Source organism: Vombatus ursinus, unplaced genomic scaffold (assembly GCF_900497805.2).
Source record: "Vombatus ursinus unplaced genomic scaffold, bare-nosed wombat genome assembly UNPS02015175.1, whole genome shotgun sequence".
Taxonomy (NCBI): Eukaryota; Metazoa; Chordata; class Mammalia; order Diprotodontia; family Vombatidae; genus Vombatus; species Vombatus ursinus.
This window is the reverse complement of record NW_020954953.1, coordinates 10,549,295-10,567,173: the sequence shown is the minus strand read 5'-3', so window position 1 is coordinate 10,567,173 and position 17,879 is coordinate 10,549,295. Positions and strand designations below refer to the sequence as shown.

The window sequence follows — 17,879 nt, the reverse complement described above, 5'->3', positions numbered from 1 at the left end:
AATCATCTCTGAAAGTTGAAAAAGGGAATTAACCTGTGGGACAGGCCCACAGAAGCCAACCGATTGAGCTATCTAGTAGAGATCCTACTCCTAGAGATCAGCACTTTGAGGAAAGCACCAAAAGAAAAAGGATACTCGGACAGTGCAGCACCAGAAGCATGAATTGCTTTGGACACGTGTGACTTCAATATATACTGCCCTACTAATGTATATTTATGGAAGGGGGATAGTCTGCCGCCAATTTATGGGGCAAGAGGGAACATGTTGTTACTATTGTTCATGGCATGCCATTTCAGTAAATGCTTCTTTATATCAACTGGTTGAGTAATGAAGATAAAACCATCAGTGGGAACTCACAAGCAATAATTTCAAGAGGGTTGACTGAAACAGAATCTGGAAACAGGAATAAGTTATCACCCATGGCACTCAGGTAGTGATTTCCAATTAGAGGAAATAGTCCAGCAATGATATTTATTAATCAAGTATCTTTGTTGATAAGTGCCTAGCACATAGCAAGTGCTATATAAGTATTAGCTATTATTATTAATATTTTTTGTAAAATAACATAAATGAGCATAAAATATGCAAATTTTATCAGTTAATGGTGTCTGTTAATCTTCCAATGCCAACATGATCTATCTCTCTATCCTTAATTGGTAAGTTCCTTGAAGGTATAATGTCTATTTTTCCTTTTATCCCCCAAATCTAGCACACTTTCTTGTACATAGTATTCACCTAATAAACACTTGATGAATTGAATCTGTTTCAGTATATCATAATTGTAGGGAAAGTCCTCAGGGGGAGATAGCCAGCCTTCTAAAGGTACCATTCAAACTGAGACCTACAAAGAGACAGAAACAATTACATGAAAATACTACATGTAGGAGAACTTGAGAGGATTTGTTCCAAGCTTTGGTGTTTTTTAAGAAAATGTTTTGTACACATCATGTACGAGCCTCACACTAAGTCTTAATGTGGTAATTAGTGAAAGTATTATTTTCTGTATTTCATAGATAAGGACCATGAGATCCAGAGAGGGAAATGACTAATCTAAAGTCATAAAATTAAGTGACAGGCTAGTGATTTGAACCCTACACCTGAAGTTGTAGTTATAACTTGCTTTCATATGGTGTTTTAAGGTTTATGAAGTTCTTTCCTCACAACAGCCCTCAGACAAAGGTAGTACAAGTGTTAACTCTTCTCACTTTTCAGGTGAAGAATTTGGGGTTCTAGTTAAGTGACTTTCCCAGGATCATGTAGCTAGTTAACATTGATTCAAAGCAGGATTCACATTTGATCTTCAAACTTGATATCCATGATTTATCTGCTTCTCAAGAACTGGCAACTTAGGAAAAGTGGGAAAAGACCAGAATAATCTTGGAAAATATGTGGGAATAGGACTCCATCTTCATTTGGACAATAAATTATAGATTTTGAGGTAGAAGAGACCTCAGAGACCATCTATCTAAACCCTCTTACTTTGCATGTGAGGAAACAAAAGGAAATAGGTCAGACAGGTAATAAATTTCAGAGGTGAGATTGGAACTCAGGACTTGAGACAATCCTCTTTTCACTGTGCTTTGCTGCTTCTCTGAAGGGGATATTTCTCACCTCTACCTGTGGGGTTTCTTAAGGAATTTGGATGGAGATAATTGACACAGGTGAAATGAGATTTCTAAGTCACTTAGTTCAAATCGTTCTTCAAACACTTACTAGCTGTGCGACCCTGGACTAGTCACTTAACTTTTGCCTCAGTTTCCTCAGCTTTAAAATAGGAATAATAAACCCAATATAATAATCCCTTCAAATGTTGCTATGAGGATCAAACAAGATGGTATTTTTAAAGTGCTTTGCAAACCTTAAGGCACTGTATACATGTTTGTTGTCATTGATGTTGTTGGCATTACTACTCTGCTACTTACTTTTCAGTTGTAGAAACTGAATACAAATGAGGATGCTATTTCGTCAGTTAGTAGCATATCCAAAGCTTAGAACTCATGTGACAGAATATAATAACCTTTAGACCGAATGGGTACCTGTCTTTGTTTTTATTTTTTTTTTCCTTCATATCATTTATATGGACCATCTCTGATACATACTGGCTGTGTGACCCTGAGGAAGCCATTGAACCCCTGAAATGTTTTAGGCTGTTCTTTCAGACTCAAGTTGTAGAGAAGGTATTGATCTGAACAAGTAAAAGAGGTTATTCATTGGGAACTCTCTTTTTTAAATTATAATATTTTTCCACAATTCTATGTTGAAACAATAACATTTTTAAAAAAGTTTTGAATTCCAAATTGTATTGCCCCCTCTCTCCCTTCCAACCTCACTAAGAGAATAAGCTATCTGATACAGATTATGCATGTGGTAACACCCTTTCTTGATGAAACCGCAGGGCCAGTCCTGTTTTCATATGTGTGTGTGTCTGTGTATGTGTATGTGTGTACATGCATGTATACATACACACATATACATATACATACATATGTGTTCATTTGATGCTTCAGAAATATCTTTAAATTAAAAAATTCGGAGATATATGACATCATAGATGTCATAGTGCTACTTCCATAAGATTGCTGTATAATGATAGTCTTGTTCCAAAACTGTATCCATTAAAAACTGGCAGAAGTACTTTTGAAAAATAAAAGAAACTGATTTTAAGAAGAAAAAAAGCCTGTTTCGCATGTAAAGTGAAGATTAAGATAATTACTTGTCTAATTTAAGTGGGAAAAATATTTTGCTTTAACACTCTGAAGCTTGTAAAAGTGTTCTTTTCATATGAATTATCCAGATAACTACTTCAATTTTCCACTTGAGTTGGCCTGTGAAGACACAGAACCAATGACTTAAATTTTAGTTTTGAAGACTTTGAAAACAACATAACCCTTGCTTAATGTTTCCTCTATTACTTTTAGCATACTTTGATCGTAATATCTGCCCTTCAGCGGAATGATTTTGCTTCATTTCCTGATTTCAGTTATATAAATATTGACAGACACAATAATGTGTCTAAATGATATTTTATTTCATATTCACTTAAGAGTATTAAATGAAGTAGGAACTAGAGTAGGGTGAGAAACCAAAGTATATTAAATACATATTGCTGTTCAGTCTTCCAGTTGTGTTTGAATCTTCATGACCCCATGGACCATAGCATGCCGGGCCCTTCTGTCCTTCACTATCTCTCAAAGTCTGCCCAAGTTCACATACATTGTTTCCATGATGCCATCCATCCATCTCATCCTCTTTTCCTTTTGCCTTCACTCTTTCCCAAAATCGAGGTTATTTCCATGAGTCCCATCTTCTCATTATGTGGCCAAAGTATTTAAACTTTAACTTCAGTATTTGACCTTCTAACAAATAGCCTGAATTAATTACTTTATGTATTGACTAATTTGATCTCCGTGCTGTCCAAGGGACTCTCAACAGTCTTCTCTAGCACCACAATTTGAAAGTATCATCTTCTAAAGGAACCAAAGTATTTGATCCATTTCTGAATTCAATTGCTGACCTCTGTTACAGGCCCCTCTCTGATTTCACAGGCCTGGCAACTTAAGTCTCTCTCCTTTGAGAGAGCTGAATAGCTATTTACTTACCTTGTATGAACTTATCTAGTACGTCTGTCTATAGCATTCTGGAAATAAATTTTCCTGTTTAAGGGTGAATAAGTTGTTTTTTTTTTGAGGCAATCAGGGTGAAGTGATTTGGCAAGGGTCACACAGCTAGGAATTGTCAAGTGTCAGAGGCTGGATTTGAACTCAGGTCCTCCTGACTTCAGGGCTGGTGCTGTATCATACAACTCCACCTAGCCTCCCCCACCTTTTTTTTTTTAATTCAAACATTTAGTATAGGTTTTGTAATATTAGTAGCAATGATAGCCTGGAGTTTAACCTAACTTTATGTGATAATAACCATAAAACCTCATCCTAATAAAAAGAGGCACTGGATTTTCCATTTTAAACTATTGTTACATATAGCATGAGGGAGGAAGGGACCACCCATTAAGTGGCAGTTCTGTTTTGAACTGAGCCCCAATTTAGTACTGGGTCTTAGTACTTCTTAGTTTGTTCTCCAGTGCTGCTCTGTCTCATTGTCTTCACCCCAGAGTTCCATGGCATTTAAAGCCTTCCATAACTTCCCACCTCCTCCCACTACCCTTCCAATCTTCTCACACCTTTCTACCTGCTGCGTACTCTTCAATCTGGTGATGCTGGCCTTTCCAGGAGTAAGACGCTCCATCAATCAGCTTCGAGCATTTTCTCTGGTTGTCCCCCATGCCTGCAATGGTCTCCCTTTTCTGCTCTACTTACTGCTTTCCCTGCTTCCTTTAAGTCCTTCCTAAAATTCTATCCTCTGTAGGAAGTCTTTTCCCACTCCGCTTACTTCTGGTCCTTTATTTCCTTAGTTACTTCCTCTTTATCCTGTATATAGCTTGTATGAATACATTTACTTAGAATGTGGTATTTGTTCCATTAGATTGTGAACTCCTTGAGGGCAGGGTCTGTTTTTTGCCTCTTTTTGTATCTGTAAGGCTTAGCCCAGCACCTAGCCTGTATATAGTAGGGGCTTAATAAATAAATATTGATTGATTGACTGACCATTGACTGAAACAAACCAAAGTGAGAGTCCTGTCCAAAGACTTCCCAGAAGTGATTGAGAAGTACTCACTATACAAACTTAATCAGGAATAGAATAGCTATGTATTTTGTCCAACACACACACACACACACACACACACACACACACGCTGCTTAAAACATGAAAGACTTATAAATGTGCAATAATTAATACTTAAAACATGAACCAATAACCCTTATACTAGTATACCATCCTTGAAGGTCAAGACACTTTGTGGGACCTCTAAACAAATATTTTCATCTCACACCCTGTCTGTCTATAGAACTTGTTGTTGTTCAATCTTTCAGTCATGTCCTACTCTTTGTGACCCTATGGACTATACTATCCCTGGAGTTTTCTTCCCACAGATACTTGAGCCATTTGCCACTTTCTTATCCAGTCAATCCTTTTGTCAGGCAATTAGAGATTAAGTGACTTGCTCCAGGTCTTACAGCTAGGAAGTGGCTGAGGCTGTATTTGGCCCAGTACTCATCCATTGAGACACCAGCTACTCCACCTGTAGAGTTAGGGAAGTCCAAATCTCCCCACCACCTAGGACATGATTTAGACTTTCTTAGTTCTTTCGGGTACAGAATCTTATTGAGAAGCTATTATGGAAATCACCAGCTGCTGGGTAACCAAGATCCAGCTCAGAAACTCCTGACTTTTATCTCAGAGAAGATTACCCACAGAACTGTAAATGCACATTTCTCAGTATTACTTCAGGAAAAAAAAAAAAAAAAAAAAAACCAAAACACCAAACAGAGTTAGCTAGGGACTAGAGGTCCAGACTTGAGCTCATCAAAAGAAGCACATGTTCTCATAAACCATTATGGCTGATGGGTGAGAGGAGGGCAGAAAAATCCCCTCTTTCCCTGATTGAAAGTCTAAGGGAGAGTGGGTTCTGTCTGTGGCCCAACTAAGAGGTCACTACAAAAGAGAACAAAAACTCTTTTTTCCATTCTTTTATATCCCACAGTGTTGGAGTTTCTTCCTTTCATTAGGTTCCTTTTCATTAGAGCCCCAGTCTCAGGGACCAATCAGGGATTGCTTTATTATCTCAGACAAGCATGTGCCCCTCAAAAAGAGGCCAGTGTGATTGTTCAGCTTCATCCCCCTTACATGAAAAAAGACCTTTTATTTTGATATACAGATTCTAATATAAAACATTCATTGGAAACACTTTAAAATGTGAAATAGTAAAATTTTGTAATGATGGGTTGGTTTAAAAAAAAGAAAGGACAAACCAAATCTACTTTGGAATGATAGCATCATAGACTTTTATCTTTTTTTTCCTTTCTAAAACTTAAATATACAATAAGAAAAGAAAAAGAAACATTATAAACTTAAATACTAAAACTGAAAGAAAAAAAGCATTGCCATGTGCACAGCAGAACGTAAGCAAGAATTCAAAATATAGAGCAATAAATTGCCATTTCAAGAAAGCCTATATAATAAATACTACACATTGTGTTCAGAGATGTCCATCTTTTCCTTGCTTCCTTGTAAGTTTTCTTTTGTTTTCTGCTGTGTACTTTTTACTTTGTTCTTTCCCCTCCTTCCTCCCCCCTCTTCCCCAAGAAGGCTACAATTAAGCACAGATATGCATATACACATATATACACACATACATATACACATACCTACATACTCTTACATATACTTAGATATCTATAATACTCATATATAGACATATGTACTATATTTGTCTGTCCTCTGTTTCTCTGAGGATGGATGACATCTTCCTTCATAAGTCTAAGTCTTTCCATATTTTTAAGTCTACTAACTCGTCATTTCTTATACCACAGCAGTATTCCTGCTTTATACTGTCTAGTTATTTTAAACAGTCTAAAACAATATTATTTAATATGGCTGACATATAGTGCAGTTTCCTTATTTTTCTCTTTTGATTAAATCTATTTTAGCTTTAATTTAGTCTGAGATCATGATTACTACCCCTCATTTTTTTCCCTAATAAATTCTACTCCTGATCTTTATTTTATGTTTGTGTGCATCTCTCATTTCCTATCCCTCCTGACTCCTCTACTTTACTTCTACCCTTCCTATTACATAACCCCCCCCCAAAGATCCCTCCCTTGTTCTCTCCCCCGAATTAATCTAGACACACTTCGATACCCCCCATCCTATTCCCTCATCCTCTTCCCTCTAAAAATCTCGTCCCCGTTCCCTCAACCTTTTATTTCTTTCTGAATTTAGAAGACTTTATACCCTTCTAGATATATATGTATTGTTCCCTCTTGAATTCATTCCCAATGAGAGTAGGGATCCAAAACTACCAGCCTTCCTCCCCCATCTAATTCCTCTGTTTCAGTTCTTCCTCTCGCATCTCAGTCCTATAAGATAATTACTCTTTTTACCTTTTCTTAGAAGGTATTATTTTTTAGAATCACATCATACTCAGCTCTATCCTAGTCTTTCTTTCAAGCTACTGAATTACTAATTACAGTTTTAGATAGTTTACATTTCTTTGTATAAAAAGTAAACAGTCTGTCCTTATTGAGTCCCTTGTAATTAGTCTTTGATGTTTTCCTTATATTTCTCTTGGATCTTGTTTGTCAGATTTTCTATTAAGTTCAGGTATCTTTGCAATAAAATCCTGAAAGTCTGGCAATTCATTTAATGTCATTTTTTTTCATTTAGGATTGTGCTTAACTTTGTTGGGTATTATATTTTGATATTTTTGGCTGCAACCCCAGTTCTTTTGCTCTTCAGTATATAGTGTTCTAACACCTGCATTCTTTTAGTGTAGCTGTTATTGGTCTTGTGTGATTCTAATTGTGGTTCCACCATATATGAATTGTTTTTTTTTTCTTGTTGCTTGTAATATTTTCTCCTTGAGCTGGGGGTTTTGGAGTTTAGCCATGATATTTCTATAGATTTTCCTTATAGGATCTCTTTCGGGTGATGATCAGCGGATTTTTTTTCTATTTCTACTTTTCCCTTTGTTCTAACACTTCAGGACAATTTTATTTAATCATTTCTTATGTTGTATCCATTCTTTTTTTGATTATAGCTTTCAGGTTGTCCAATTATTCTTATGTTTTCTCTTCTTGATCTGTTCTCCAGATCAGTCATTTTTCTTATGAGATGTTTCACATTCTCTTTTACTTTTTCATTCTTTATATTTTGTTTTATTATTTCTTGATCTCTTATAACTTTGCTAGTTTTCCCTTGGGGAATTCTAATTTCCATGTAGTCATTTTCTTCTGTAAGATTCTGGATTTCCTTTTCCACTTGATTAACTTTCTTTTCATAATCTTCCTATTTTCTTGAATTGTTTTTTTTCTTCACCTCAATCTCTCTCATTTGATTTTTAAAGTCTTTTTAAAGTTTTTCTATGAGTTCTTTTTTGGGCAGATGACCATTTGACATTACTCTTTGGGGTAGCAGAGGCTATTTTCCTCCTCTGAGGACAAACTCCAGTCTTCTCAATTCCTGTAGTAACTTTCTGTGGTTAGATTCTTTCTCCTTTGCCTGCTTATTATTATTATTATTATTATTATTATTATTATTATTTTAATTTATAGCAACTTGTTGCAATCACTTGTAGTCCTGAGGTATGAAGGATTGTGCCTCTGACCTCAGGTCCTTCTTCAGTTCTCCCCTCTTCCCTGGAACCAAATCCAAGAACTCTGCCTTTTAGTAAGTGTCCACAACCAGCAGCTTCCCAGTCCCACTGCTTCTGCACTCACCTGGCGGGTGCTAGTTCCTTCTCACCCAAGCCATCATCTAAGAAGCACAGCTGGGCCTGGCATCCCTTATCAGCAGAGGTTCCCTCAATCTTCCTTTGCTCAGACCCCCAAGTTACAGGAAATAAAAACACTAACATGCAACAGAGGCTGACTTTGTAGCCAATGCATTAATTTTCTGTTAACTTGTTTATGTTTCTTATCTTTTTTTACCTCAGGGCCTCAGTTTTTATCTCTGTAATTTGGGGGAAAATCATGGAAAAGAATGACTAGATAGATGGATAGATAGATAGATATAGATGTCAATCAATTCTTTCTTTGTCTCTCTATGTCTCTTTCTCTCTCCTTCTCTGTCTCTGTCTCTCCTCTTACAGTGATGAAGTCATACATCCAGACCAAACGTGAATATGTATTTGTATTTATGGTTTTCTTTGTTTTTAATCTGGCGTTTTGATTTAATCAGGATAAGAAGTTCCTGGTGAAGAAATATCCTCTGCCAGAGCAGATCAGCAACTCTTCTGCAAAGTGCATTTTATATATTGTTTCCTGGGTCCTTCAGAAGTCATTATTTGCTCATGGGAACTAAGGTCATTGTCAGGGACAGAATTGGTCTTGACCTTAACGCTGAGGCTATTCTTCTATCACTCATAAGTCATTATTAAAGATTAATATTTTGGGCAATTATTTTCAACGTACTGGGTTTATATTTGAAATATAATTGTGTGGCATTTAGAACCTTCCCAGGAATCTTTGTATTTCGTTTTGCAATTGGTCAGTTGCAAAGGAGGATGATATTCAGACTTAAAAACTTTTAGGCAATCCTTCCCTGTGAAAATGTAGTAGTAAGAACAGAAATATAATGATTTCTAGTATAATTTAAGAATCTCTCCTACGAAAGTGAAGGAATCATTTTTGTGCTTTCAAACAAATTGGGATTCTCCTTCCTCTCACCTAGTACCCACGATTTAAAGAGTTAGATGTGAAAACCTTGTTGGCAGGGAATAAAGCCAGATTCAGAGTATGCAATTTAACTAAGTAAATGTTTCATTCTCCTCATGAGTAGTAGTATTTTGTCATCATTGCATAAGTCAGAGTAGATTGAAACAAACTTCAATAGAAAATAAACTACATTACCATTAGATTACTAAGTGTTTTGTTTCTCTTTCTCTCCAAGGGTCCGTCATGCTGGGATGATGTTCTGATTTCAAACAGAATAAGTGGTATTTGCCATTCCCCAGATTGCAATGGAACTGGAGCGGTAAGTACCTGGCCAAAAGACAATGCATTTTGGAGAAAAGAATGATGCTATCTATTTGTGAAACATATACCTAGGATCCAAATCCCATGCAAGAGTTAGAGTTCGTTGTGATATATTTCTGCTAACAAATAGGCTGGACAGAACCAAGAACTGATGTGATTCTCATATAATTGGCATCACCAAAAGGTTTTTTTCTCACTTAAATGATACTCCTATTCCAGTTAAAATAGCATTGTGTAGAGTTGCTTTTGATCTGTTTGTAGCACCTTTCTAGGATTTCCTGGAAAGGTTTCACATTTGGGTATTGATTCCTTGCAATTCTAAGAACTTCTTTATAAAGTGAAATTAATGGAATGACTAACAGCTTAGCAGCTTAGAATGAGGGAGGTAAGGTAGGGAGAGAAGGTTCGATGTTAATCTCTCTGTCATGCACCATAATGGCATTTTACATTTATGTTCCATTTAACCCAGAAAATTGCTTTTTGTTTTCTGTTACCATCTTTTCCTGACCAATTTCCTGACTTGCAGAATTTTTTTTTTTTTAGAAAATGTGCTATGGATTATTGAATATCTTAAGTATAAGCCCATGCTCTCCAACTTTGTGCTTACCTCTTTATGAATAAAGCATTTGATTAGTGTGAGAAGCAGTGTTACATAATGAGTAGAGAGCTAGTGTGGAAACCATGATTGTTGTTTGTCCTTCTTTTTCAAAGAGCACCATGACATCAGGGAGGTGATGCCATGACATACAAGTGAATTGGATTTAAGTGAGGGACGGCTGTGCAAAGTCACCAGCTTCATTTTCTCCTTTAGGGCCATCTGGGTCCAGTGGTGAGTTATAGATCAGGATGACTGGAGATGGCCCCAGAAAACATGAAGACTTAGGTTCAAGCCCTGCCTTAGATAAATATTGGGCAAAGATCCCAAGCAAGTCAATCAATTTCTCAGGGTTCTAGGCTTCTCTCTGGGACTGTAAGTTGCTTACCTGCAGTTTTATGAATGCTCCCTTACCTGAGAGTTCCCAAAGTAGTGAAACCACTGGTCCAGTCTTTAATCCAGTCTTCCTTGGTAAGTATAGAATTTATTTTGAAATAATTTTCTTTCAATGAACAAGCAAGCATTTATTTTATTTTTCTTGTACATTTCTTGGCAATTGGTGGTGCAGTGGATAGTTCCTTGTACCTGGAGTCTGGAAGATCTGAGTTCAGATCCACCCTCAGACACTTAATAGCTGTTTGACCCTGGGCACATTACTTTACCTCTATCTGCCTCAGTTTCCTCAACTGTGAAATGGCATAGCACCTACCTTACAGGGTTTTAGTGAGCATTAAATGAGATAATACTTGTAAAAATTATTTAGCATAGCTCCTCACACATAGTAGATGGCATAGAAATGTTTATTTGCTTCTCTTTTTTTCTCCCAAAATGGAACAAAAGAAGAAAGATGAAACCCTTACAACAAATAGGTGTAGCCAAACAAGCAAATTCCCACATTGGCCTTATCTAAAAATATATGTCTTATTCTGCATCTTCAGTCTATCATCTTAGGAAAGTTATTTTTGAAAAATTTTTGAATTCTAAAAATAATTTCAGAGTAATTTTGTTCTTAAATTTATCAGGATGGGCAATATTGTAGCTAGTGTTTTATTGCGTCATTTATATTTTGTGATATTTTCTTTTACTTTTTACCCTGTATAGCTTGAGGCCATAACAATATGATGGCATACATTTTCCCTGTTTTGGCAGTGGAGATGTCAGTACTGCTGAAATAGAGACACTGCTCTGATGCCAACACAAATGTCATTGTTAGTTCACAAACTGTCACAATCAGCTGGCAGCTAATAGTCTCTCTAAAATATAGTATCTGTCACTAGCAACAGGTAAAATATTTGGGCTCAATACATTACACCTGAGTAATCCCTGAAATCTACTGGATTGCCAAAAGTTGGGGTGTTACCTACCAGCTAGAAAAAAGAATCCTGTAAAGGAATAGTGAAATGGATTGAAATGCTTCTTAGGGGCTGGAATGAAAATTAAATTATTATTATTTTATTTAATGAAGCAAGCTGTTAAGCAAACTATTACTCAAGCTCTAGGCCCTAGCACAGTCTTGATTTTGAAATACTCCTTGTTCAAGAATCCTATAAATTGGGCCATCAGAATGACTTGAGAGAAGAAACATCCAAGAGCATGAGGGGGTCCTGTCAGTTTATACTGTTTATATACAGTGAGTATGTGTGTGGGTATGTAGACACACATACATACAGTTTATATATAAATATATACATATATGTTTATATATACTATTTATAGAAATAAATTTTATTATATATTAATTATATTAACATATAATATAATATTAAATATATGCATTTTATGTATTTCTCAAGTAGAGCTATGCTTGGATTTAGAATAATTACAAATCAATAAAAAATGTTTTTAGCAAGCTTTTGCCTATAGTGCTGAGCACAAAATTTTATTCCATACTTCTAACTCCAACTTTATGACCTTGTGATGAAAAATGCTGGATAATATGGTTCAAAATAAAGATAGAAAAGAGGTCAAAGACTCATAGACTGCTTAGAAACTTCTGCTTGAATATTAAGAATACTTTCTTCTAGAAGAGAGTAAAAAGCATTGGGCAAGGTAAGCCAAAAATAACATCATGTTTAAAAGAACGAAATTTTCAGCTAAGCAGCAACTGATTACTGATGTGGGAGCCATTACAGAATGAGCTTTCTGTCTATAGTCAGACCATGGGCTAGTTAGAGCAAAGATCAAATTGAGCACCATCCTGAGGAAAGGATAAAGGTGAGAAGAAGACAGAACAGGCAATTATAACAGCTTGAACCCAGCCTATTTTAGAACAATCTATTGGCATAAAACATAGGAACAAGAAGAAGGAAAAGACATTGATGAGTGCATCATTTCATATAGAAGTTTAAACTATATTCATGCAAATACCACAATGAGGAGGAGGCCAAATTTGCAACCACAGTAAGATGAAATATTAGACTAAATCTGTTCACTGTTCTAGTTGAGTCTAAGTGAGGGAAGGATCACTTTAGTCTGCAGAATCCCATCAGTATGCACACTTATATGTATGTAGGCACACATGCATATATGCATATCTGTCTGCAATACATCTGTGGTAAATATCAGGGGTAAATATACAGATATACATATATACTTATCCATGCATATATGAAGCAGAAAGGAAAGTAATTTCAGATTCATGGTAAGACTGCATAAATGATATTTCCTTGCATGAATGAAATTAAACTTACCATGCCTTGTTCAAAGACATGAAGCTTCAACTTTTTGTATAAATCTGTAATCCTTCATAGTATATTTAACCTTATGCTATAGTGAGCAGAAGCTATATACTTCATACATATGTATATATGATTAGGTATAGCTCTTTATACATATGTGCATAAACACACATACATTAAAATCTCTGCCATATATTTTTAGAAAACTTAGCTGCTTAGATTATAAATCTTGAAATTTGAAAGCAACCTCCCCCTGATCCTTAAATGTTAGCTTTTAAAAATTTATCCTTTTTGGGATCTTTTCAAAAATGGATTCTTCAATCACAAGGCCTCCTTTCCCTTTTACTTTCCTTCATTATTATTGTATTATACAGTCTGTTGTATAGATCTATGAAATGAAAATATTTTTCCCTTGATGAAAGCAAAAAGTACTATAAAGGTTTTTTTTTTCAAAAAATGAAACAGATGTTTTTGAATAGATATTTTTACTAAATTATTTTCTCTTTTTATATTGGCATAGCACATGGGGTACCCCACAATTCAGAGAATGGGTCCCTCACGTGATGCTAGCCAATATTCATGATACTCTGTTGACCCATATCTATTCCGTTCTAACTCACTAAACCTCACTGGAGTGTTTACCTTCTCTGGGCAGTCAGAGGACACTGCAAAGGCATTTTATGAAATAGTGGAGTAAGACAAGTAGCAATAAAACATATCCCCCATAAAACTGGGACACTTTCTCCACCCAAATAGGCACACAGTTAGGGAGAATAGACACATATAGGGAACATATGTAGCTACAGTTCTCATGTGGCTGGATTTGCACATAAAGAAATGTGTGGCCAGGCCATGTATATAGAGGGAGATATATAGATATATAGAGAGAGACAGAGAGACAGAGAGAGACAGAGACAGAGAGGGAGGGACAGAGAGACAGAGACAGAGAGAGACAGAAAGAGACAGAGAGAGACAGAGAGAGACAGAGGGAGAGACAGAGAGAGACAGAGAGAGAGCAAATGCATTACCAATGCATATCATATGCTTTGAGTGACCCTTCAGGGCTGTTGATGTTTTCCAGTGATGTTGTTACAATGCTTCCACCAGGCCTGCAACCTGCAGGTTTCTGCTGCCGGTGTAGTCTCTGCTGGACTTTGCTCCACTGATCCCTGGGTCACTTCTGGTTGCTGCTAAGTATTGTTTCATTGCTTCACTGTGTGCTTTGTAATGGAACTGCTCTTTTGCTTCCTTTTTCTGGCTTCCCCTAGAGACCTTGACCGAAGTGATTACTTTGCTTCATGAAAGACTGGGTTCTACATACCTATGTGCCTACCATACTGCCTAAAATCTATTCATGGACGTTTGGGGCTTTCTGAACCCTAGGTAATAACCCTTGAACTCGGAGAAATCTTTGCATGAGAGATGATCATTTCCCTGTTCAGAAATTCAATGAAGAGAACCTCATGCCAAGTAGCTTAGTATAAGAGGCAGTGATGATACAGCCCTACTCATAGAGACAGACTAAGCATGAAGAAAAATGAACTAAAAAAAAAAAAAGAACTCTATTGGATTTGGCAGCTGGTTATTGGTGACCCTTGAGAGAGTAATTTCAGTATAATGATGGCAGAAGGCAGATAGCAAGGGATTGAAGAAAGACAAGATGATGAGTATGTGTCAGCAATCATTTAAAGGCAGCTTTTAAAGAAGTTTAGGAAATTGTGGAAAGGAGAGGGATATAGTATAAGGATCAAAGGAACTCGTGTGTGTGTGTGTGTGTGTGTGTGTGTGTGTGTGTGTGTGTTGTGGAAGACGAGTTTGTTTTTGGCTTTTGATAGAATTCATTCCCACTCAATCCAACATGTATTTATGAAGTTCAAGGCATTGTGCTAGTCAATTGGTTCTACAAAATCAAAATGGAAAATGGGACCCTCAGAGAAAAGACATTCTCCTGTGAGGATACAGCATGTAAACATGCTAAGTCTGTTGTTCCATCTATCTGCTGTGCTCTAGCTCTCTGTCTGTCATCTATCTACATATCCATCACTTCTTTCCTTTCTTCCCTTCCTTTCCCTTCCTCCCTCCTTTCTTTCTCTCTCTCTTTCTGTGTTTCTTTCTGTTTGTTTCTTTCTTTCTTTGTGTCTATCTTCTATAATAACTGGATTCAACTATTTCAGAATTCAACTAAGGAGATGACAATAGACTGGTTTTTGTTGTTGTTGTTTTTTAATTTTTAGGCAATTAGGGTTAAGTGACTTTCCCAGGGCCACACAGCTAGTAAGTGTCAAGTGTTTGATCTGAGGATGGATTTGAACTCAGGTCCTCCTGACTTCAGGGCCAGTGCTCTATCCACTGCGCCACCTAGCTGCCCCACAATAGGCTGTTGATAGAAGCAGTGGCACATGAGCTGAGAAAGCCTTGAGGGCAGCTAGGGATTTCAAGAGGCATAGATCAAAAAGGAGTGCCTTCTGGACATGGAGTTCAGATTGTACAAAGGCATGGAGGCCAGTCAGTCTGCCTAGTTTGGGGAGTGGCATGTAGTTTGATTTGGCTAAAGCAAAGAGCCTATTAAGGGTAGTAAGATTCAGTATATAAGATATACTCAAGTGAGACTGTGAAGGGCTTTTAATGCCATGCTTTCAGAATGAATTCTTTTCCATAGCAGAAAGAGTAAAATAATTGACACTTCAGAATTATATAAATCTGAATTTCATATTCAAATGTAATACAATAAAGTTCTCCCAAATTGTGATAAATAACTTAGTTATTAATTTTAATATAAGAAGTGTTTCAGTTCATACCATATAGAAATTATTTATCTCACATTGGTGCCTATTAGGCTCAATATATAAAATGATCTAATTTGTGGAACCAAAAGTAGTACCTTATAGTCTGTATCACTCATTTCAAATTATTGGTTGACATTGCCTGAAATAAAATAAGCAATAAATAAAAATCTGTTAAGACTAAATAACTTGGATTTATGGAGTATTGAAATAATATTTTTGGTTTGCTGAAAATGGTTTTCTAAGTGTATGAATTTTACCAGATCCACACCTCATTTGACAAGGAAAAATAGAACACTTTTTTTTTTAACTTAATCAAGTTCATGAAAAATAAAAATTTAGGGTTTCTCAGCATAGATGTTTATATATCTTTATACACACACACACACACACACACACACACACACACATATATTTCCTAAGTTTTTTTTTTCTATTTTCTAGCCTTCTGAGAAGAACAGTATGGTTCTTTTCAGCCAAGGCTGACCCAAAGACAGCAGAAACATAGTTTCAGATAACAACAGGTTGTGTGCCAATAATCAGTCAGCATATGACACAACTATCTTCATTTGCATTGCACACAGAAGGTGTGTTAGTCCCATGTGGTTTCTTTTGGTTGATTATACCCTTACACTCAGATGATAATTACCATCAATGGCAGTATCTTCAAATCCAGACAGCCAGGTGTTTGAACCAGCCCCCAAACCTCCAACCTCAATTCAGTTCAATAAGTATTTATTAATTACTAACTATGTGCAAGACATTTCCCTGTACTATTTTGTTATGCTGGTGGGTAAGAAGTAATTGCTTCCTTTGGGTAGGAGTATTTTGGTGTCAGGTTGATAGGCTAGCAAGTAAATAAATAAGATAAAGGGATGAATAGAAAAGAGATCCACAGTTTACACCTTTAAATCTTGTCCTACAATGTAGCAGAAGGAAAATTTGCATTACCTGCCCCCCAAATAAATTAATTCCTTTCTGTTTTTTTTTAAATGGGAAACAAAATTATTTTATGGAAACTTTGAAGTCAAACTGCAATAATGATAATTGATTAATTCTGAACTTGACTATGACAGATTTTAAGCAACAAATTAGGACTTTTGAAGGAGAGATGAGTGGGGGTATGAGGTGGGTCCAAACCTGTGAATTTTTTACTCTGGACCAAAGGTTTCAAACATGAGTCCTGGCTGATTGCTGCATGCAACTCTCCTGAGGGCTTGTCCTGATCACCTGAACCGAATTAAAATAAAATTGGGAAATATTTAACAAAATAAATAAAAATACAATGGAAATATTTTTAAAAGTAGATAAAAATGCAATGGAATATAGTGGTTTTCTACGTCAATATGCCACCTACAGGGATCCTTAATATATTTTAGTGATGCCTGTTTCTGTTTGAGTTTGATATCTCTGATCTAGAGAACTCTTGGTGAGGAAATACCGTTGATCAATGCAGTTTGGCAACTATTATACCTAGTCTTAGAGAATTTCATGAGAAACTGAAGGTCAGTTAAGTGACATGTATAGGGTTATGCGTCCAGAATATATTCAAAGTGTTTCTTCAAACCAGGTCCTCCTGACATCCAAGAATACCTCTGTATTCATGAACTCAGGCCTCCACTCGTTCAAATAGGGCAAGTATAACATAGAAGGAACACAAAGAATATGCCCTATGACCCATTGGTCTCACACCCAGAACTTTACCCTCTTGCTACAACTGAATGACAAAAAAAGATAGATCCTTAAAAAAAAATTGAAGAAATATTATTTATGATAGCAAAAATTTATAAACCACCCATTTGCCCAATATTTGTGGAGTGGTTGAATAAATTGTGACTTATGAGAATAATGGAATATTATGGCCTTATAAGAAATAACAGATATGAAAATTATTATAAAGAATGGGAAAACATATGATGGGATAGAGTAGGAAAAATAGAAAGAAAGTAAAATCAGAATGATGACATAGACATTTGACAGAAAGTGTTAAAGAAAAAATAACAGTGACAAAATCTGAAAAAAGTATATAGAAGAAAAGGTCCAGGAGAATACATGGGAGTAGAATAGGGTTATTATCTCATCAGAGGTGTGTTTTTAAAAAACATCTTATGAATAATGGAGTTTGCTGTTTTAGGCAATCAGTTTTATTTATGTATTTGAATTTTTGTTGATGGTTATAGTTAAGAAAAATTAAAACATAAAACAAAAATGCAGTTTGAATATTTCTGACTTA

General features: G+C 36.0%; 1 protein-coding gene across 1 annotated transcript in view; it reads left to right on the top strand.

The window, feature by feature from the left end:
- Nucleotides 1-17,879, top strand: part of LOC114031409 (E3 ubiquitin-protein ligase parkin-like) — a 1,828,862-nt gene that overhangs the window by 848,741 nt on the left and 962,242 nt on the right. The window contains exon 5 of the mRNA XM_027846472.1: nt 9,505-9,588. Coding sequence (XP_027702273.1) covers nt 9,505-9,588 — 84 coding nt within the window. The remainder of the gene's footprint in view (nt 1-9,504; nt 9,589-17,879) is intronic.